At 32.8% G+C, this 19,189-nt stretch overlaps 1 protein-coding gene across 2 annotated transcripts in view; it reads right to left on the bottom strand.

Moving 5' to 3' along the window:
• The window catches only part of LOC114329513 (uncharacterized), a 210,544-nt gene that overhangs the window by 43,482 nt on the left and 147,873 nt on the right, over positions 1–19,189 (bottom strand). For both annotated transcript variants that reach the window (XM_028278653.2, XM_028278652.2), the window contains one exon: positions 6,595–6,691. In XM_028278653.2, the coding sequence (XP_028134454.1) occupies positions 6,595–6,675 (81 nt within the window). In that variant the 5' untranslated portion in view covers positions 6,676–6,691. The remainder of the gene's footprint in view (positions 1–6,594; positions 6,692–19,189) is intronic.

Below are 19,189 nucleotides of genomic sequence, written 5' to 3'. Positions count from 1 at the left end.
GTTTTAATTCGCGTATTTATTTCAGAGTATTTTTTATAAACATTCGAATTACAACTATGAATGATAGAACGAGGATAATCAAAATTTAAATGTTTATTTACTCAGAATAAATTGCCTTGATAAATCGCGTCATTCATTTTAAATCATAAATCTCTCAGGTTCTCTTTAACGCTTTCAGATTTGTGTCTCAAAATGAGCACAATAATAATTGTTGTTTACATTGCCTCTACTCTTCTACTGAGATAGTTATTTATTGCCTTTCTCTCGATTCGTTTCTTCTCTGTTTCGTCCATACCAATTAAAAAAAATAGGTTAATTTTGAATCGACATCGGCCAGAGATTGGCAGATTCTTTTCTGCTCGTCAAAAAAATAACTCTTGAGAATCCTCTTTGCATGGTACCGCGGAGATTGACAATAGAGAATTTAGTATTGGTCTGGACTTTGGCCACTCAGTTTGTCCTGAGGTTGTCCCCGAATACATCAGCTAAATGCAGCAGCCTTTGGCTGCCAATACTTAAAGAAGAGGTGAATAACAAGAACATACCAACAATAGAGGATAAGAAAATGTAAAACACATGTCTCTATCATACATACACTATATATAGGTAACAACACACAATACATAATACCACAATTTACAATTTTTTGCACAAAAAACTTATTATTTTGAACGTATTAACACATAGAAGTAGTACACAGAATAATACACAGAATAATCAGAATTTGATGTATTATATTGCTTTTTTCTTTTTTGATCACATGCATAGAAACATTCAATTTCATATCTGTCCAAGAAAAGCTGGCTGTTGCCTACAACCATCAAGGCAAGTACATTTAAACCTGTTTTTGTTTGACTGTGATATGACGTAACCTCAAACAACAAAAATTGGCGGATACACACAGCTTTTAATAAAATCCTCTTTTTCTTTTTTGATCACATGCGTAGAAATATCCAACTTAATATCTGTCCAGGCAAAGCTGGCTGTTACCTACAACCATCAAGGCAAGTACATTTAAACCTCGTTTTTGTTTGACTGTGATGTGACGTAACCTCATCATCATCATCAGGGCTTTTCATTCCAGGTGGAATGTTTGCCGCTCTTGCTTAGAGCTCTCAGATTCGCTTATTGCGGTGAATTACTCCGCATTCCACTTGTATGTTGTCAAAGTTTGTTATATGACTTGGCTTTCGTTACTATTTTCTTCCACTCATTTCGATATGTGCATAGTTCCCTCCAGTTTCTCACTTCCAGAATTTTGATATCTCTCATGACCTGGTCCTCCCATCTCTCTCTGGGTCTTCCTCTTGGTCTTTCAGTTGCCGGTTTCCATTTGGTGATCTTCTTAATCAGTCGGTCGTTTTTCCTTCTTTCTATGTGTCCCAGCCATCTCAGCCTCTTTGATTTAATAAATCTAACTATATCTTCTCCCTTCATTATGTCTCTTAGTTCATGGTTCATTCTTCTTCTCATTTCTCCGTTGTCCATTCTTATCGGGCGCATAATGCGTCTGAGGATTTTCCTTTCAAATATTCTCAATTTTTCTTCATCTTTTTCCGTGAGGCACATTGTCTCAGCTGCGTACGTAACTACTGGTCTGATTGCAACTCTGTATATTTTCAGTTTTGTATTTCTGGATAAGTTCTTGTCCTTCATAAGCCTATGATATCTCCAGTATGTTTTGTTGCCTGTTAGTATTCGTTCCGTTACTTCTTCACTTCTCTTGTTTTGGCCATTCACTATTACTCCCAAATATTTAAATTGTTGGACTCTTTCAAAAGTGTAGTTTTCTATTTTGATTTCTCTCATCCTGTTTTCTTCTCTTCTAGAGCAGAGTAGATATTTTGTTTTTCCTTCGTTAATTTCTAGACCTCTTTTCCGTGCTTCTTTTGCCAGGATTGTTACTGCTTCTTTTAATCTTTCCTTGTCTCTTCCCATAAGAACTAAATCATCTGCATATGCAACTATTTGTGTTGAGGAGTGGGCTATAGTTCCTTTAATTTTGCTGGCCTTGACTGTTCCTTCTAGTGCTATGTTGAATAATGTGGTTGACAGGGAGTCGCCTTGTCGCACTCCTGTTTCTATTGCAATTGATTTTGTGCTACCTACTTCTGTTGTTACTTTGGCTCGAGCTCCATCCATGGTCATTTTTGTTAATCTGATTAATTTTGCTGGTATATCTTGATTTTTCATTTCAATAAATAATTTGTTTCTTCCAATACAGTCAAAGGCTTGTCTGAAGTCTACGAAGAGGATGTGGAGTTCTATGTTGTGTTCGTGGCATTTTTCGATTGTTTGTGTAACTATGTGGATCGCATCTGTAGTGGATCTGCCTTCTGTAAATCCTTGCTGGTAGTCCCCAATTTTTTTCTCTGTGAATTGATTAAGTTTTTGTTTGATGAGGGCTGTTAGAATTTTATGTGTTGTACTCAGTAGAGATATTGCTCTATAATTGTTACAGTTTGTTACTTCTCCTTTCTTAAATATTGGTATAATTCTGCCTTCTTTCCTATCCTCGGGCATTTCTTCTGCTTCCCATATTCTAACTATTAGGTTATAGATGCTTGTTAATAACTTTCCCCCTCCGTTTTTAATTAGTTCATTGGGAATTTCATCTGGGCCTGGTGTTCTTTTCTGTTTCATTTTTTGAATGATGGCTAAATATTCATCATGTGTTGGCATCCCTATTTCATTATCTCTAATGTCTTCCATTGCGCCTACCTCCTCTTCCGGGCTTTCTTTGCATCTATATAGTTCTGTGAAGTGTGTTTCCCATGATCTATTGTCAATTTTAACTACTGGTCTGCCTTTTCTTTGTTGAGCTTTTAGGTATCCAAATAGTTTGGGGCTGTCTTTACTATTCATTTCTAATTCCTTTAACAGCTCTTCGATCCATAGTTTTTTTTGTTCATGCAACAATTATCGGCTGCTTTCTTTTTTTCTTTATATTCGTTTCGATGATGCACTTCTTTAGTTGATATCCATTTATCCCTTGCTTGGTTTTTCTGTTTGATTTTGTTTTCGCATTCTGCATCAAACCACTCTTTCCTTCTTTTTATTTCCCTCTGTCCTAGCACCTCTTCAGCTGAATTCAAAATGGATTCTTTTATATTTTTCCATATATCCTCTGTGTTATTTGCTTGTGTTAGGTTTTCCTTTAGGGTTGTCTCATATTGTTCTCTTAGTTCCTGTACTTTTAACTTCTCCAGATTCCATCTTCCTTTGTTTTGTCTTGTTCTCTCTGCTTTAATTATCTTCATTTTGATTTCTCCTATTACTAGAAAATGGTCTGTGTCCGCGTTTGCTCCTCTATATGATCTGACATCGTGCATTATTGCTTTCCATCTTTTGGATATTAGTATGTGATCTATCTGATTGCCATCTGTTGTGCCAGGTATCAGCCATGTTACTTTATGCTCTCTTCTGTGCATGAAGTTTGTACTTATAATGTAACTGTTTGTTATTGCTGCTAGTTGGCATAATTTTCTTCCGTTATCGTTTGTCTCGTCATGAATAGTTTCTTTCCCTGCTACTTCCTTATACTGGTTTTCTTTGCCTACTTTTGCATTGAAGTCACCAACCATTAGTACTATATCATTTCTGGGTAATCTTTCATATAATTCTTCCAGTTGTTCATACAATTCAATTTTATCATTTTCTGGTGCATTTTCTGTGGGTGCATATATGTTTATGATTGTCATATTGGCTTGTTTGTTTTCTACTTTTATATACGACATTCGTCCATTTATCGCTTTAAATTCTATAACTTTGTCCCTAATCTTACTGTTAACCGTGAATGCTGTACCGTTTTTTCCTTGCTTGTTTTCTCCCGAGTAGTATATTGTGTAGTTTTTCTTTTTGATATTTTCTTCTCCCTTCCATCGTACTTCTTGTAGTGCTAGTATGTCTATTCTGTATCTTTGCATTTCTCTTGCTACCTCTTCCATTTTTCCTGGTCTCAATAATGTTTGAACGTTCCAGGTTCCTACTTTTACTCTATTTTTCTTCTTGGTTTTTCTTTTTCTATCTCTTTTTCTTATGTTTGATTCATTGTTCTTTTTCCGTGCTAGTTTCGTTTTCAGGTTTTCATTCATTTTCTTTACAGTCTCTTTACATTCCATAAATGCGTTTTCCATATTCGTTTGCCGGTATGTTTTAGTGATACTAGTCGTTTGTTCTTTTATATGTGCTACTTTTACATACAATCTCAGTTTTTTAGCTTTGTGCCGGAATTATGTGCAGTCTTGGTTATTTTCGCCATATTTTCTGATTCATTTTCGTCATCTCCTGGTGATCTTTCCGTATATGTTCTTCCTCTGGGTTTTCCTTGAGGTGTTTTGGTATTCATCATTTCGCTTTGTGTCCTCTTGTATCCTAAGCTTTCCACAGTATATGTTTTGTCGTTTATTTTTAGCTTATTATAATTTAGCGATGCCTTCTGACCCCTTTCTCTTGCTTCCTTTAAGTGTTGTTTCAGTATTTTTCTCTGGTCTTGTATCTCCTTGGAATAATCTTCACTTAGGTAAATGTCTGTTCCTTTTAGTCTTTTCGATTGGTTCAATATTTCAGTTCTTTTGGAACCGCTTTTAAGTTCCAGTAGTATAGGTCTCGGTAACTGTTTTAGGGGATCTCTTTGTATACCAACGCGTTTTATGTCTATTATGTCTGTGTGTTCATTTAGTGGAACTTGGATTTTAATTGCCATATTTTGTATACTTTTTATCATATCATTTTCTTGTTCACCTTCTTTCTCTGTTATACCGTATACTATAATATTTTTCTTTCTTACCTCTCTTTCTAGATCTTCTATTCTTTTTTCGTGTACTTTATTTTCCGATTTGAATGCTATATTTTCAGCTTTTAATTCTGCGATTTCCAGTTTCATGAGCTGTAAATCATTTTGCACTTCATTTAGTTTTTGTTCTATTCTTATGCCTCTATTATCCATACAATCTAATTTTTCACTCATCTTTTTCATCATTTCCTCCATCTTTTTTTCGACTATGGATTATTTTTCTAAATCTCTAGGCTAGCGTTAGAATCTTTCTCCCTTCGACGGTTAGTAAGATTTTGCTTTTATCCAATCTCAGAGATTAGAATTTTACTATTTTGTTACGTAGCGCAAAATGAGCCACACCCGTTTCAACCACGCGGAGGTGTGTCCACTTATCCACGCACCAAAAATATTCTTATTTTTCGAAAGTATTCTTATTTTTATTTACTGTAGATTGTTCTTTTTATTTTAAATCCGGCAACACTGCTTGAAATTCGAGCAGAACTTCACCTCTGGTATACTGGTTTTCTTATCTGCTTGACCGCTTAGCTTTTTGTAGTGTTCCAATGTTTATTATTTTTATCACCCACTATCGTTACCTTATAAAAAAACGTTCGGTCTATGTTTGTCTATTTCCACTTTTTTTGTCCCAATAGAACGTCTTCACTTTTATAATTTACGTTTCGCACTTGCTTTGTATTTAAATTTCACTACACCACGCGATGACGTAACCTCAAAAAACATAAATTTCATATCTGTCCAGGCAAAGCAGGCTGTTGCCGACAGCCATCAAGGAAAGTACATTTAAACCTCGTTTTTTTACTGTGATGTGACGTAAGCACAAACAACAAAATTTGGCGGTTACACACAGCTTTTAACAAAATATCCTTTTTCTTTCTTGATCACATGCATAGAAACATCCAATTTCATATCTGTCCAGGCAAAGCTGGCTATTACCTACAACTAACAAGGCAAGTACATTTAAACCTCGTTTTTGTTTGACTGTGATGTGACGTAACCTCAAACAACAAAAATTGCCGGTTACACACAGCTTTTAACAAAATGCTCTTTTTCTTTTTTGATCACATGCATAGAAACATCCAATTTCATATCTGTCCAGGCAAACCTGGTTGTTACCTACAACCATTAAAGCAAGTACATTTAAACCTCGTTTTTGTTTGACTGTGAGGTGACGTAACCTCATACAACAAAAATTGTCTGTTACAAACAGCTTTTAACAAAATCCTCTTTTTCTTTTTTGATGACATGCATAAAAACATCAAATTACATATCTGTCCAGGCAAAGCTGGCTACTGCCTACAACTAACAAGGCAAGTACATTTAAACTTCGTTTTTGTTTGACTGTGATGTGATGTAACCTCAAACAACAAAAATTGGAAGTTACACACAGCTTTTAACAAAATCCTCTTTTTCTTTTTTGATCACATGCAGAGAAACATCCAATTTCATATCTGTCCAGGCAAAGCTGGCTGTTACCTGCAACCATCAAGACAAGTACATTTAAACCTCGTTTTTGTTTGACTGTGATGTGACGTAACCTCAACGAACAAAAATTGTTTCCAAAAATCAACCTACAACATGCTATCAAAAGTCTAAAATTGAATGTTTGGGAGTTTTGCATTTTTCAAATTAATCCGACGATATGAAGGTTATACTGTCAATTTCTTGTGTGGGATTGGCTAACGATTCAAAAGGAGGATGACTAATTACAAGGTCTTCTCTAATAATTAAAAATGTATTAGATGGCTCTGAACTGAACAGACATTATATTTTTGATACTTTATTTAAGAAATACTCACGATTGCTGATATTCCTGCTACAAAGGTACCAGTTCTCAAAGAACCACATCCACAGCAAGAAGATAAAGCGTATTTCGCCATAGTGGTAATTTAAAATCTGAAAATAAAATAAGTATATTAATTTTTGGTAATTTTAAGTAAAAAAAAACATTTCTAAATAAATTGTGAATATCGGATCGACTCTATCCGAAGTATGACTACATTTGACATATTATTTGGGATTAATCCGGCATTGGTCGCTATGAGATTTTCTCTCGCGGGTTCAGAATATTGCACACAACTTTTCCCTCGTAAATTACACATGCTATAGTTCCTGCTAGTCTCTTAATTATCCTTCTACAATCGAATAGACTCGTCTGCTCAGACAGTGGTTCAGTTGACTTAGTATGGCCCGATTTTTAAGTCAGTGCGCTTCACGTGAGATATTCTCTCATCGAGCGAACACCGTGTATAATATTATTTAGCATTATTTTATAGCATTATTTTATATTGTAGCAATATTTTATTTTGTATTTGCAATATGAATCGTGTAAAGATAATTTTAGAACTTGCCCTGTTGCAGGACAATAAAATAAAGCTACTAGTACAAATTTTGAAATTTATATTAAAATATTAAAATAAATATTATTTCTGCATTACATAGATTATATTAAAATGTACAAGCACATCAACAGTCACATTGTGTAGAGCTAAAAATAACTTCATTAAGTTTAAAATATATTTTGAAAGTTTTATTTCGTAAAAAAAGGTAAAAGTTGGTATGTGAGACAAAATCTCACGCGCGACCACTCACGTAAAAGCCAACTTAGCGACCAATGCCGGTTTAAAAAACCTTAAATAACAAAAAAAAAAACGAAATTATGCAAACATCACAAAAAATAATTAGATATTCCATTAATTTAGTATAATTAGGGGAGTGCATATAGATTTTCACTTCAGAAAAAATCAAACAAGATAGAACTTTTATAATTTCATTTAAAAATTTTTATTAAACAAAATATCAAAAAGTTCTTCTCGATAAGTGAGTGCTTCATTTTTTATTAAATAAATGAACTTCGAAATTAGATGTTTTTTTAAATAACTCAGAAAATATAAATTTTAGAAAAAAAAACTGACTTGACAATTTAAAAACTCAGGAAATTTTACACAAAAAGCCTCATATAAAGATTTCTCTAAAATTAAATCTATAGCTTCCACAATTTTTATTTATATCGCTAACGTCACCCTTCTCACAAACATTGGCGCACTGTAGTGTTCGGAGAAATGCACGATTGAGTTATTTTAGTGCAATTCTTTAAATAATTGATCAAATGAAATTTTACAAATTGGACATGAAAGAAGAACAATTAAGCTATCCTACGGTTATAATAAAAATAAATAAAATGTACATATTGGCATAAGTACGGTGTGGGCAGAAAGTGAATGAGTGAATTTTGTTTAAAAATGATTTAAGGATGTGACTCTAATAAAATTTTACTTATAAAACTCTCAAATTGGCACAACTTACCTGTCAAACATCTTTCTAAACGAGGTTTCATTAAAAAAATCTCAAAAATTTAATTCAAATGATACGGCGGCTTCTCAAAACATGTAATTTTTGAAAACTAGTTTTACAGAATTACTACCACTTTAAGACGATGTTACTCAAGTTTGAACAAATTTGTTACAATTTTATAGATATTTTTTTTTAATCTTAGAATGTAGTCTTTAAAATGCATTAAATTATTTTACTTTAGAAATGAAATAAACAATTTCTTTTTGAGAAAATTAAGAAAGATAAAACCGAAAATTACCTGCTAAAAAAATATTTATACATAGTGATCGAAACCTTTTTCTGTAAAACTTACCTAAAATACATTTAAAAATAAGCTTCAACAATAATAAGTGTCCAACAAAAAAAATTTTTTGTGCTCTTATACAGTATGTCAACGTCAATTATAACCTATTGATAACTTTTTTATTATCAGTTTTACGAAAAAAAGTTATTATTTATGAAATACTCTGCATCATATATAATATAAGATGCAACCATAAGATATCAAATTTTGTTAATTTTATACGAGGTATGTCAAAAAATATTAATTTCACTCAAGAGTAAAGTACCTTTAAATTGCACAATATCAAAAATTGCTATTAAGAAAAGTTGTTTGGAATTGAAAAGTAAGTTTCAATGTTCAATTGCATCCTTCTAATTATTTAAATATTGTGCTCTATAAGGGCAATTAACTGTTAAGCGAAATTCATATTTTTTTACATACCTTGTATAAAATTCAAAAAGTTTGATATCTGATGGTTGTATCTTAGATTTTACACCATGTAGAGCATTTTATGAAGAATAACTTTTTTCGTAAAATGGATAATAAAATAGTTATCATAATTGTGGGTATCGCGCAATTTGAAAAAAAAAATTGAAAAAAGATATCAATTAGAAGGATGTAATTGTATATTAAAACATAGCTTTTAATTCCAAATAACTTTTCATAATAACAATTTTTAATATTCTGGAATATAAATATACTTTACCCTTTAAGGAAATTCATTTGACATACCTCGTATAAAATTGATAAAATTTGATATCTGATAGTTGAGCTTTAGATTTTAGACAATGCAGAGCATTTTGTGGAGAATAACTTTTTTTTTTGTAAAATTGATAATAAAAAAGTTTCCCATATGGTTCCTAGTTACGCAGACATACCTACTGTATAAGTGTATAAGAGCTGCTATATAAGAATTTTCAAATTGTAATGCCATATTCGGATTCAGCATAGAAACAAGATAGAAACATATTTGATCAAAGTAAAATGATGAATTCAACGATATTTTTAAAATTATTTATACAAAACAATTGTTATTGTTTAAAACAATTAATAAACAATTAGCGGCAAAATCTGTGAGTAGAACTTTTAACTTTAACATGTATATAAGCTAACAAAAAAAGTTTTAGAAAAATATAAGCTTGTTTGAATTATTCCGAAACAATGCATGTTTTCTATCTGTCTTGACTCCCCTAAATATATAATCCAAGTTCTATAAGACTAGACTACAATTTCCTTTAAGGGGAAATGCGCAACATGTCGCCTGTCAAAATTTTCAATCTGTTTTAAATGAATTTTTTTTCGAATCCTTAGAAAAATCCTATTAATCCTATCCTAATCCTATTAATCCTATTAAGTATCTTTGAAAATTTTAAACGCAGAATGAAAGATCACGTTATTAACGAGGGCTGAAAGCTCCTTAGAATAAATAAAAAGGTTTCTTTTGAATCAAATATTTGTTATTAAAAATCACACTAAATTTTCTCTTTTATATTCACCTCTGTAACTTATTAAATCAACATTATAGAAGTTTTCAGGGACTCTCGACCCTCAGATGCGCAAAACCATTTTCAACCAACGAAATTTTTATTTCACAGCCTACTCTAATTACATTGTGTTAGATAACTGGGTACATTTTTCAATGGTTTCAATATTAATATGTTGAAGTTGACCGTTATTATGAGTTTGTAGTTATGAAATGATTGTTTGATCTATAATTGTTATTATTGTTGTTCTAAGAAAATAGTAAAAAAGACGATTTAAATTTTTATCCACAGTACTAATTGCCACCCACAATACTCACGACCATTGCAACATTGATTGCACGGTCCATGACTAAACCAATGATGACTTCTCAGAAGAAATGCACTCACGTCATTTTACAGTTTCAAGCAAAGAACCATTTGTACGTTTATGGTTATGACAACTTTTTGAGTCACAATTCCATCAATAAAACCAGCTATGTAAGTTCACATTCGAGGAAGACCAAGGAGACCATTGCGATTTATGGGAACACACGAAGAATAACAAAAAATGTGTGGACTGTATTAGTCCATGTAGTGAGCCGCTCCCGTATTTTCTGATTCGGTTTCTTTGCGAATTTCTGTTCAAAAATGTCCCCTTTGAATAATTTCAAAGGGTGCCGGGAAATTTTTGGGCAGAAATTATTTAAATAATTTTTTTAAACAAATTCAAAGTATCACTTTTTGCCCAGGAAAATATTGGTCTAAAAACTAAAAACAAATTAGGTTTTTGGGTCATTCTATACAAAAAAGGTCTCTTTTAATTTTTTTTAAATTTTAATAAACGTCAAGTATTTGTTAGGAATTTTTCGTATAAGTGCGTATAATATGTATACGTACGACAGAGACGCACCATATAGTGGGACGCGCAGAGACGCACCATATAGTGTGACGCGCAGAGGCGTAAAACTCGAGTGGGAGCGCATAATTAGCAACTAACAAGCAACGGTCTAAAATGAAATAAGCTTCAATTACCTTTCTTTTCTTGATTACCCTTATCTTGAAACTAAATGTGTAAACTTCAATTTAGACACTTGTAGGCCTGGATCCCGCGTACCAAAAAAAGTTGATTAATGGCAAGCTGGCAATTTGTTAATAGCTTAACGATGTCTAGTCGGACAAACTTTGATGTATGGTAACGCTGGAACAGGGGAAGTTTTAATTGGGGAACGTGATTTTAATTGTGAAACGTGTCATCCTGACAAGTTTATGATTGTGAAAACTAGCACGATGTTTTTAAGTTTATTTAATAGGAAATTTTATATAATATATCAAAAAATGTTTGTTTGCCAAATTTATTGAGCATTTTAATAAGTCCGCCACGTAGAACATATTGTCAAATGGCAGGAATTATATTAGTGGTAAATAGCACTCTGATTTTTGCATGAGAGTTTAATGAAAGGGTAAAATAGATTGGAAGTCCTGTTCGGCAAAATACATGGGACGTTTTCGTAGTCTGACGTTCGAAACCACATGTTCTACAATTAAAACTTCTCCTGTTCAAGTGTTCCCGTACATCAAAGTGTGTCCGACTAGACACCGTTAAGCTACTAACAAATTTTCAGCTTGCTATTAGTAATTTTTTTGGTACGCAGGATCCAGGTCTATTGGCAACCTCAAATATAATAATTTACACATTTGAGTTTTCAAGCTTATAACTCGAATACTATTAACTTTTGAGAAACAATAACAAAAGAGCTTTATTTTCCGAAGCAAAAAGTGATTTTTGGATTTTGTTTAAAATTGTTTAAACAATTTATGCCCAAAATTTGCACCGGCACTTTTTTGATTTTTTTAAGTGAATATTTAGGACTATTAATTCTTAGCTATACACTATTACCACAATGTAGAATTAAATAGCATTTAGTAGCATAAGCCCATATTTGTCGAGATGTAAATTATGGGTGATTATTACTATTATTTCATTCATAGGAGATTCTGACCAATAGAAAGCTACAGAAATAAAAATTAAACTGATTATTTGTTAATGATTTTAACTTCCAATCGTATTCGCGGTGTGCAAGTACTTGGAAAGGATACGCGAAACGATCGTGCGCGAATAGCGGAGAAATATTGCAACTGTCTTAAATAATTTATATTGTCAACTGAAATTGTCAAATTGACGTACATTTCATACCTATTGTCATTTAAGAAGAAAAATTATATATTGCTTCACAATATTGATATGATATGCAATTATTATATAAAGGTAAATTTAATTAATTGTATTTTGCTTGCAATACTGCATTTTAATAACTAATTTTATTTACTACATACAATTGTTTACGTTTTAATAACACAACCTAAATCTTATTTTTTCTTCTTATTATTTTTTTTGGACTATGGCCTTGACAATTATCCAGTAACCAGGACCATATGATTGGCCAATATAATTCAAAGTGCGAATAAAAGTTCAGAGCGTAGAAATAGGTGTCGCTTTTCCGAACTTGCACGGTCCCAATATTAAGATATTTGATCACGTGTTTAATTCTGTCCAATTAGATTAAAATTATACTGAGAATTATCCACTGTTTAGAAAATTATTGATAGAATTTTTTTAAGTAGATTGTTTCTGTTTGATGGCAACCAGTCTCCTAGTTTTCATAACTGTCACATTTAAGAAAATATCCATAATATACGTATTAAAATATAATCTTACGAATATCACACGACAGTAAGAATAAATAAGAAAATAATGCTTCATTTTTACTTAAATTTGTTGTCATTGGGCAATAGCCACTCGAGCTCTGCGGGCTCTGTCTATTACCAGACAACAAATTTTCGAAAAACTGTCACATTATTTTCAATTTATTCTCACTCTCTTGTGATATTATACCCCATTATTGTTTGATGATTTTAACTTCCAATCGTATAGTAAGATACTTGATCACGTGTCTAATTCTGTCCAATCAAATTAAAATTATACTGAGAATTATCTACTGTAGAAAATTACCGATAGATTTTTTTTAAAATAGATTATTTCTGTTCAATGGCAACCAGTTTCCTAGTTTTGACAACTGTCATATTTAAGAAAATAACCATAATATACGTATTAAAAAATAATCTTACGAATATCACACGACAGTAAGAATAAATAAGAAAATAATGCTTCATTTTTACTCAAAACATTTTTACTCCATGATTTAACAACATATTCCGGTGTGCATCACTTTACCATTTAACAGACAAAAAAGAAATTGAAAATAACATTTGACAATACTTTAAACATTTTTTTCACAAAACTGCTTTTTTCAGGCTGTAGACATCGTAACTTAAAAACTACTTGACCAAATCACCTGGAATTTTGTATATATTTTCCTTAGATATTCCCTGAGGTAACGCTGCCGAGATATTTTTTATTTATGCTTATTATTTGTTTAACAATAATAAATATATTGATTTTCACCTTTTTTGCAAACAAATTCTTTGTTTAGAATTCTGAGTGACATCAAAAATTCAAAATTAGATAAAACTAAAAAAACTCGACAGCGTTACCACGAAAAACTCATAAGCTAATATTTTTTTTTTTAATTTTTTGTTTACCATGATCCAATGATGAGTTCTGATGCCCACTGCAAAATTGAGGTTTCTTTAAAAATTTGCCACCGTTGGCTTATTTTTCAGTATTTTTCCTTAAACTATTTCTTGAGTAATCCATGAATTGTACTGAATATGTCTATTTGATTTAAAAATAAAATAATTCTACCATATTTAAAAAAAATGTGTTTGGAATATTTATTTCAACCCCTTCCTCACCCCCCTAAGGATAGGTATGATACGATTTTGATAGGCAACCCATGCTAGAAATGTTTGTCTATGTATGAAATCTAATGGGTACAGATGGGTACATTTCGACCTCCTATTCGGATCTTAGACTATTTTTATTTAAAGAGATCCATAATACCCAAAAAAATATTTCCCGGGGCAAAAAAGGCGTTTTTTTGAATATGTTTATGAAAATTTTTTAAACAAATTGCTTCCCAAAATTTTTGCTTGGCACCCTTATGATTTGTGTAAAGGGAAAATTTTTGACCTTGAATATGAATCCGCAAATAAACCGAATCAGAAAATGTTTCATACGGGAACGACCTCATAATATGAACTATATGGCATAAAAAGTGTTTTATAAGCTTCTTTTTATTAATACATCTGTTAGCGATGTTTTTCAAAAAGGTAAGATAAACAATTTTATACTTAAAAATGAGTTTAGGCAAACAAAAATTGTTTGTGTTGAATTTATAAAAGTAACCAAAATTATTGGAAAACCAATATTTTGTTAATACTGATTTGCTGATAAAGTGTAAGTCTGCATATACACATGCAGTTGTAAAAACATGGTGTAAAAGTATGTTAAACACAATTTTTATTATTAAGAAAAATTATGTTTTTTAGAATAGATTGAGAATAGAAATATAATATAGGAATAGAAGAAACAAAAAGTATATAATGGCATATTGTCATAACGTATACTATCTACTACTAAGTATAAATTTAAAGAAATATGCACATCGGCGTTTCACAAGACAAATTGGAAGAAAATTCCTAATATCTGTGGAATTGAAAGGTATTACATAATATACAGAGTTGGGATAAAGTATGGAACAAAGCAAATATTTTTGAAACGAAAAGAACAATATTTATGAAACTTTGCATGCAAGTACAGTCACGCAAAAAGCATCTGATGCCATATTTTTTGTTACTACTCCACTTCCGGTTTCACCGGAAATACCGTTAACTTATTTACTTTAAATGGGACACCCTGTATATTTTTGCAGATTTTAAAAGAACTTTTTATTTTTAATTGATATGTTTGTTTTTTGCCTCTTAATACTTTTTCGACAAGCCAGTGTTTATCGACATAATTTTGAATATTTGTCGAATCCACCACATGTTTTTGTATGGTTAAGTACGATTATAGACACCTGTTAATAATCTGAAAATTTATTTATAATTTACATTTTTAGGTTTGTTTTGAAAAAGAAGCCACATCTCGATAAAAGGTGACTTGTCAAAAGAATACTAAGAGGCAAAAAGTTTTAAAAACACTGTGTTTAACTAATAGTACCACAATAATAGTTTAGTTGGAACGTACACAAACATTTGGGGGGTTGAAAGGAACAAAACCCACATAAAAATAATATGTAAATATATTAAAAAAGAAGCCGCATCTCGATAAAAACTGGCTTATCGAAAAAATACTGGGAGGCAAAAAAGTTTTAGAAACGTTGTGTCTAACTAATGGTACCACAATAATGAATTAATTGGAACGTACACAAAAGTTTAGGGGGTTTAAGGGAACAAAACGCCCATACAATTTTTATGGGGTGAACAAACTTCACTATAATTTTGTTTTAGGATGGATGACAATGCCTTACGAATAATACATGCCCATTTTCAATAAAAAATCTCTAATAGTTTTCGATATATTGAAAAAATCGGTTTTCATTTTGTAACTTCAAAGGGCTGTAACTTTTTTTATGGGCACATTTGTACTAAGGTAAGTTAGGTTCAATCGAACTATTTTTGACCCCAGAATATGTGGTATAATTTATGACCAATCTTTTCGGGACACCCTGTATACTTGTGATAACTGTAAATAGTTGTATGTAAAGCACTCATTGTTTATTATTAAAACACTTTCTAAGTTTTTTTTGGCAAATATCGGGTTTCCGGAAATAGACCTCGGGCCCACACTTAAAAAAATTATTACCTCCATTATGAAACTTTTTCATTCAGTTATTCATGCCGAGTCGAACAACTTTTCTATTTCAGAAAATTTTTGTGAGGGGGGCGTTTCGTAAATATAGAGGTTTCTAAACTTGCGTGCGTCCAACAACTGGAGTACCCTTAAAAAGTTGTCGGAAAATATAACTAGTAAATTTTAAGTATTTTTATCAAAAAATCCTGCAAAATATCAACATTTATGACTCCAGAGGGGCGCACACATTATAACGGGTCGTAAAATTTATACCGACGGATCATAAGATGGAGAAATACTGAAGAAAATAACGCAGGCACACAGAGCTTATTTTACCCTCTCCAATGTATTTCGGTTTAAAAGTGTCCACCGAAATACAAAGATGAGGATATGAGGATCTAGAAAACTTTAATCCGACCAATAACATGCTATGGCCGTGAAGCCTGGGTCCTGAAAGAAACATCCAAAAACAAACTTGACACATTCGAAAGGAAAGTACTGAGGAGAATACTAGGACCTGTGAGGGAAACCAGAATCTTCAGAAGTCGATACAACAACGTACTTTATCAACTTTATAAGGAAGCACCCTTGTCAGACTTCATTAGAAGACAAAGATTGCAGTGAGCTGGACATGTGATAAGAATGGGAGAGGATAGGCTACCAAAAAGAGCACTGAATGCTAGAATGCAGGGAAAGAGACCGGTTGGAAAGCCAAGAAAGCGCTGGGAAGACACAGTAAACAGCGACGCACAAGCCCCTTTAGGAGTCCGCGTATGGAGAAGAGCAGCCACACACCAGCAAGGGTGGAGGCAAAAAATAAAGGAGGCCAAGGCTCAATTTGGGCTGTAGTGCCGCAGAAGAAGAAGAAAATTTATACCCTCACAGCTGATGTTTGCAGGAATATTTGATAAAAATATTTACAATTAATTGGTAGTATTGTCCGACAAATGACCCCTCCCGAAAATTTTCCGTATTAGAAGAGTTGTCCCATTCGATATGAATGTGAATACAAAAAGTCTCATCATCATCATCATCATCATCCAGCCTTCTGCATCCAAAGTTGAACATAAGCCTCCCCTAATTTCTTCCAATTTTGTCGGTCTTGGGCTTTCTGCAACCAATTCCCAGCAATCCTTTTGACGTCGTCTGTCCATCATATAGGTGGTCTACCTCTACTTCTTCTATCTTCTCTTGGTCTCCACACTGTAATTTTTTGGGTCCACCTCCCGTCCTTCATTCTGGCTACATGGCCCGCCCAATTTCACTTCAGCCATGCTACTCGCTCTATGACATCTGTGACGCCTGTTCTTCTTCTGATTTCTTCGTTTCTGACCCTGTCTCTGAGAGTCAATCCAAGTAGTGACCGTTCCATTCTTCTTTGGGCCACTCTAAGTTTCGTTGCTGTGGCCTGGGTTAACGATAATGTTTCAGCGCCGTAAGTCATGACTGGAAGCACACATTGGTTGAACGTCTTCCTTTTCAAATAATTTGGCAAGTTGCTCTTGAAGATGTCTGATAGAGCTCCATATGCGGCCCATGCTAAGGTAATCCTTCTCTGTAATTCAGCAGTTTGATTGTCCCTGGCAATTTGGATTTCATGCCCTAAGAATTTATATTTATGGACCAATGCTATTTCGTTGACGTCGACTTTTGGATTTTCGCTTGGTACCAGGTTTGTCATGTATTGTGTCTTTCCAAAATTTACGTTTAAACCAACTTTTTTACAGGCGGCATCTAACTCAGTAAGCATAGTTCTAATCTCTTTTAAGTTGTCTGTTATAATAACTATGTCGTCTGCGAATCGTAGGTGGGAGAGAAAGTCCCTTGTGGGAGATAATAAATTTTTTATAAGTGTTGGCCCAAGATCTAATATTACAAATTCTAAATATTTCCAAGGAATTATGCTATCCCCATATTCAAACATGCATCTTCAATAATAGCTGCAATATCAACTTTGGACCTACGCATCCTCTTTCTATCATTCCACTGAAACTTCCTCTGCAAGTCCTACAGCTAAATGTTTGCAGTATTTAAGTGATTGCCTATTATAGATGGTAAAAAGAGAAAAATTTAAACAAAATTCCTCATCTTACTAAATGAAGTAAACGTTGTAGCAAACTCATCAATATGATACAGCAAGATCTGATTGCTAACAGTGAAAGACGAAGTTCTCAGTAATAATATAATAACACTAATGAAGTGATTGCATGTCCGAGAGTCCGAGATACTTCATATTTAATTAACCATAATAATACAAGCAATAATTCGACTTCGTAAGTCCTAGGTTGCCAAAGAAAAGAAAACATAAAGACTGAATGACTGAAGAGATAATATTATTAGTGAATGAAAGAAAATCATTCAAAACAAAAAATCCAATTAAATATAATGTAACCGATAGACTAATTAAAAAGAAAATAAAAGAAGCTAAAGAGAGAATGTTACATAAGCAGTGCCAAGAACTGGAAGAATTTGAGAAAAAATATGACTTTTTAACATGCATAAAAGAATTAGAGAACTAACAGGAATGAAAAAAACACTTCAAACTAGGCAACTAAAAAATGAAAGTGGTACACTTATGACAGATATAAACCAGAAAATGCAGACATGGACACAATATATAGCACAGCTTTTTGAAGACAAAGAGAGAACAGAAGCACCAAAAGAATTTAAAGATGATACTGGACCTGACATTATACGAGAAGACGTCGAATATGCAATGAAACAAGCTAAAAGTGGTAAATCTCCCGGGCCTGATGAAGTTCCTATCGAATTACTCACAATTGTGGATACTGAATCTATTGACCTTCTTTTGGATTTATTTAACACGATATATATAACATTTCATTTTTTCAGATTTTTGCAGATACGGCGTTTTCGCTAAGCACGGCAGTATAATACCTAAAGAATGGCTCCAATCGACATTTATACTGCTACCCAAAAAAGCCAATGCAAAGGAGTGCAATGAACATCGCACCATAGCCTTAATAAGTCATGTCTTAAAATTGTTTAAGTTGTTAGTTTAATTGTTTAGTTTGTTAAAAAGTGACTCACAATAGAATACATAAGAAATTAGACGAAGGCATAAGTGATACACAAATGGGATTTAGGAAAGTTCTGGGAACACGGGACGCACTGTTTGTAGTAAGTGTTCTTTCGCAGAGATGCCTAGATATGAATCAGGAAGTATATGCCTGTTTCATTGATTTTGAGAAGGCATTTGACAAAGTGCAGTATAATCGTCTCAAAGAAATTTTGTTAAATAAAAACATATGTAGACAGTAGAGACATTAGAATTATATGTAACCTCTACTGGAATCAAATAGCAAAAGTGAAAGTTGAAAATGAACTGACTGAGGATATCCAGATTCGCCGTGGGGTGCGCCAAGGGTGTATTTTATCACCATTGATATTTAATTTATGTAGTGAAGCCATCTCAGAATTAGCGTTGGCCGAAGTCAATGAGGGCCTAATAATAAACGGTGAGCCACTTAATAATAAAGGATATGCTGACGATACCGTACTTCTTGCGGGAATACTGGAAGAATTGCAACACCTTGCTC

Source organism: Diabrotica virgifera, chromosome 7, assembly GCF_917563875.1.
Source record: "Diabrotica virgifera virgifera chromosome 7, PGI_DIABVI_V3a".
Taxonomy (NCBI): Eukaryota; Metazoa; Arthropoda; class Insecta; order Coleoptera; family Chrysomelidae; genus Diabrotica; species Diabrotica virgifera.
The sequence above is the reverse complement of the archived record's forward strand: the minus strand, read 5'-3'. Positions and strand labels throughout refer to the sequence as shown.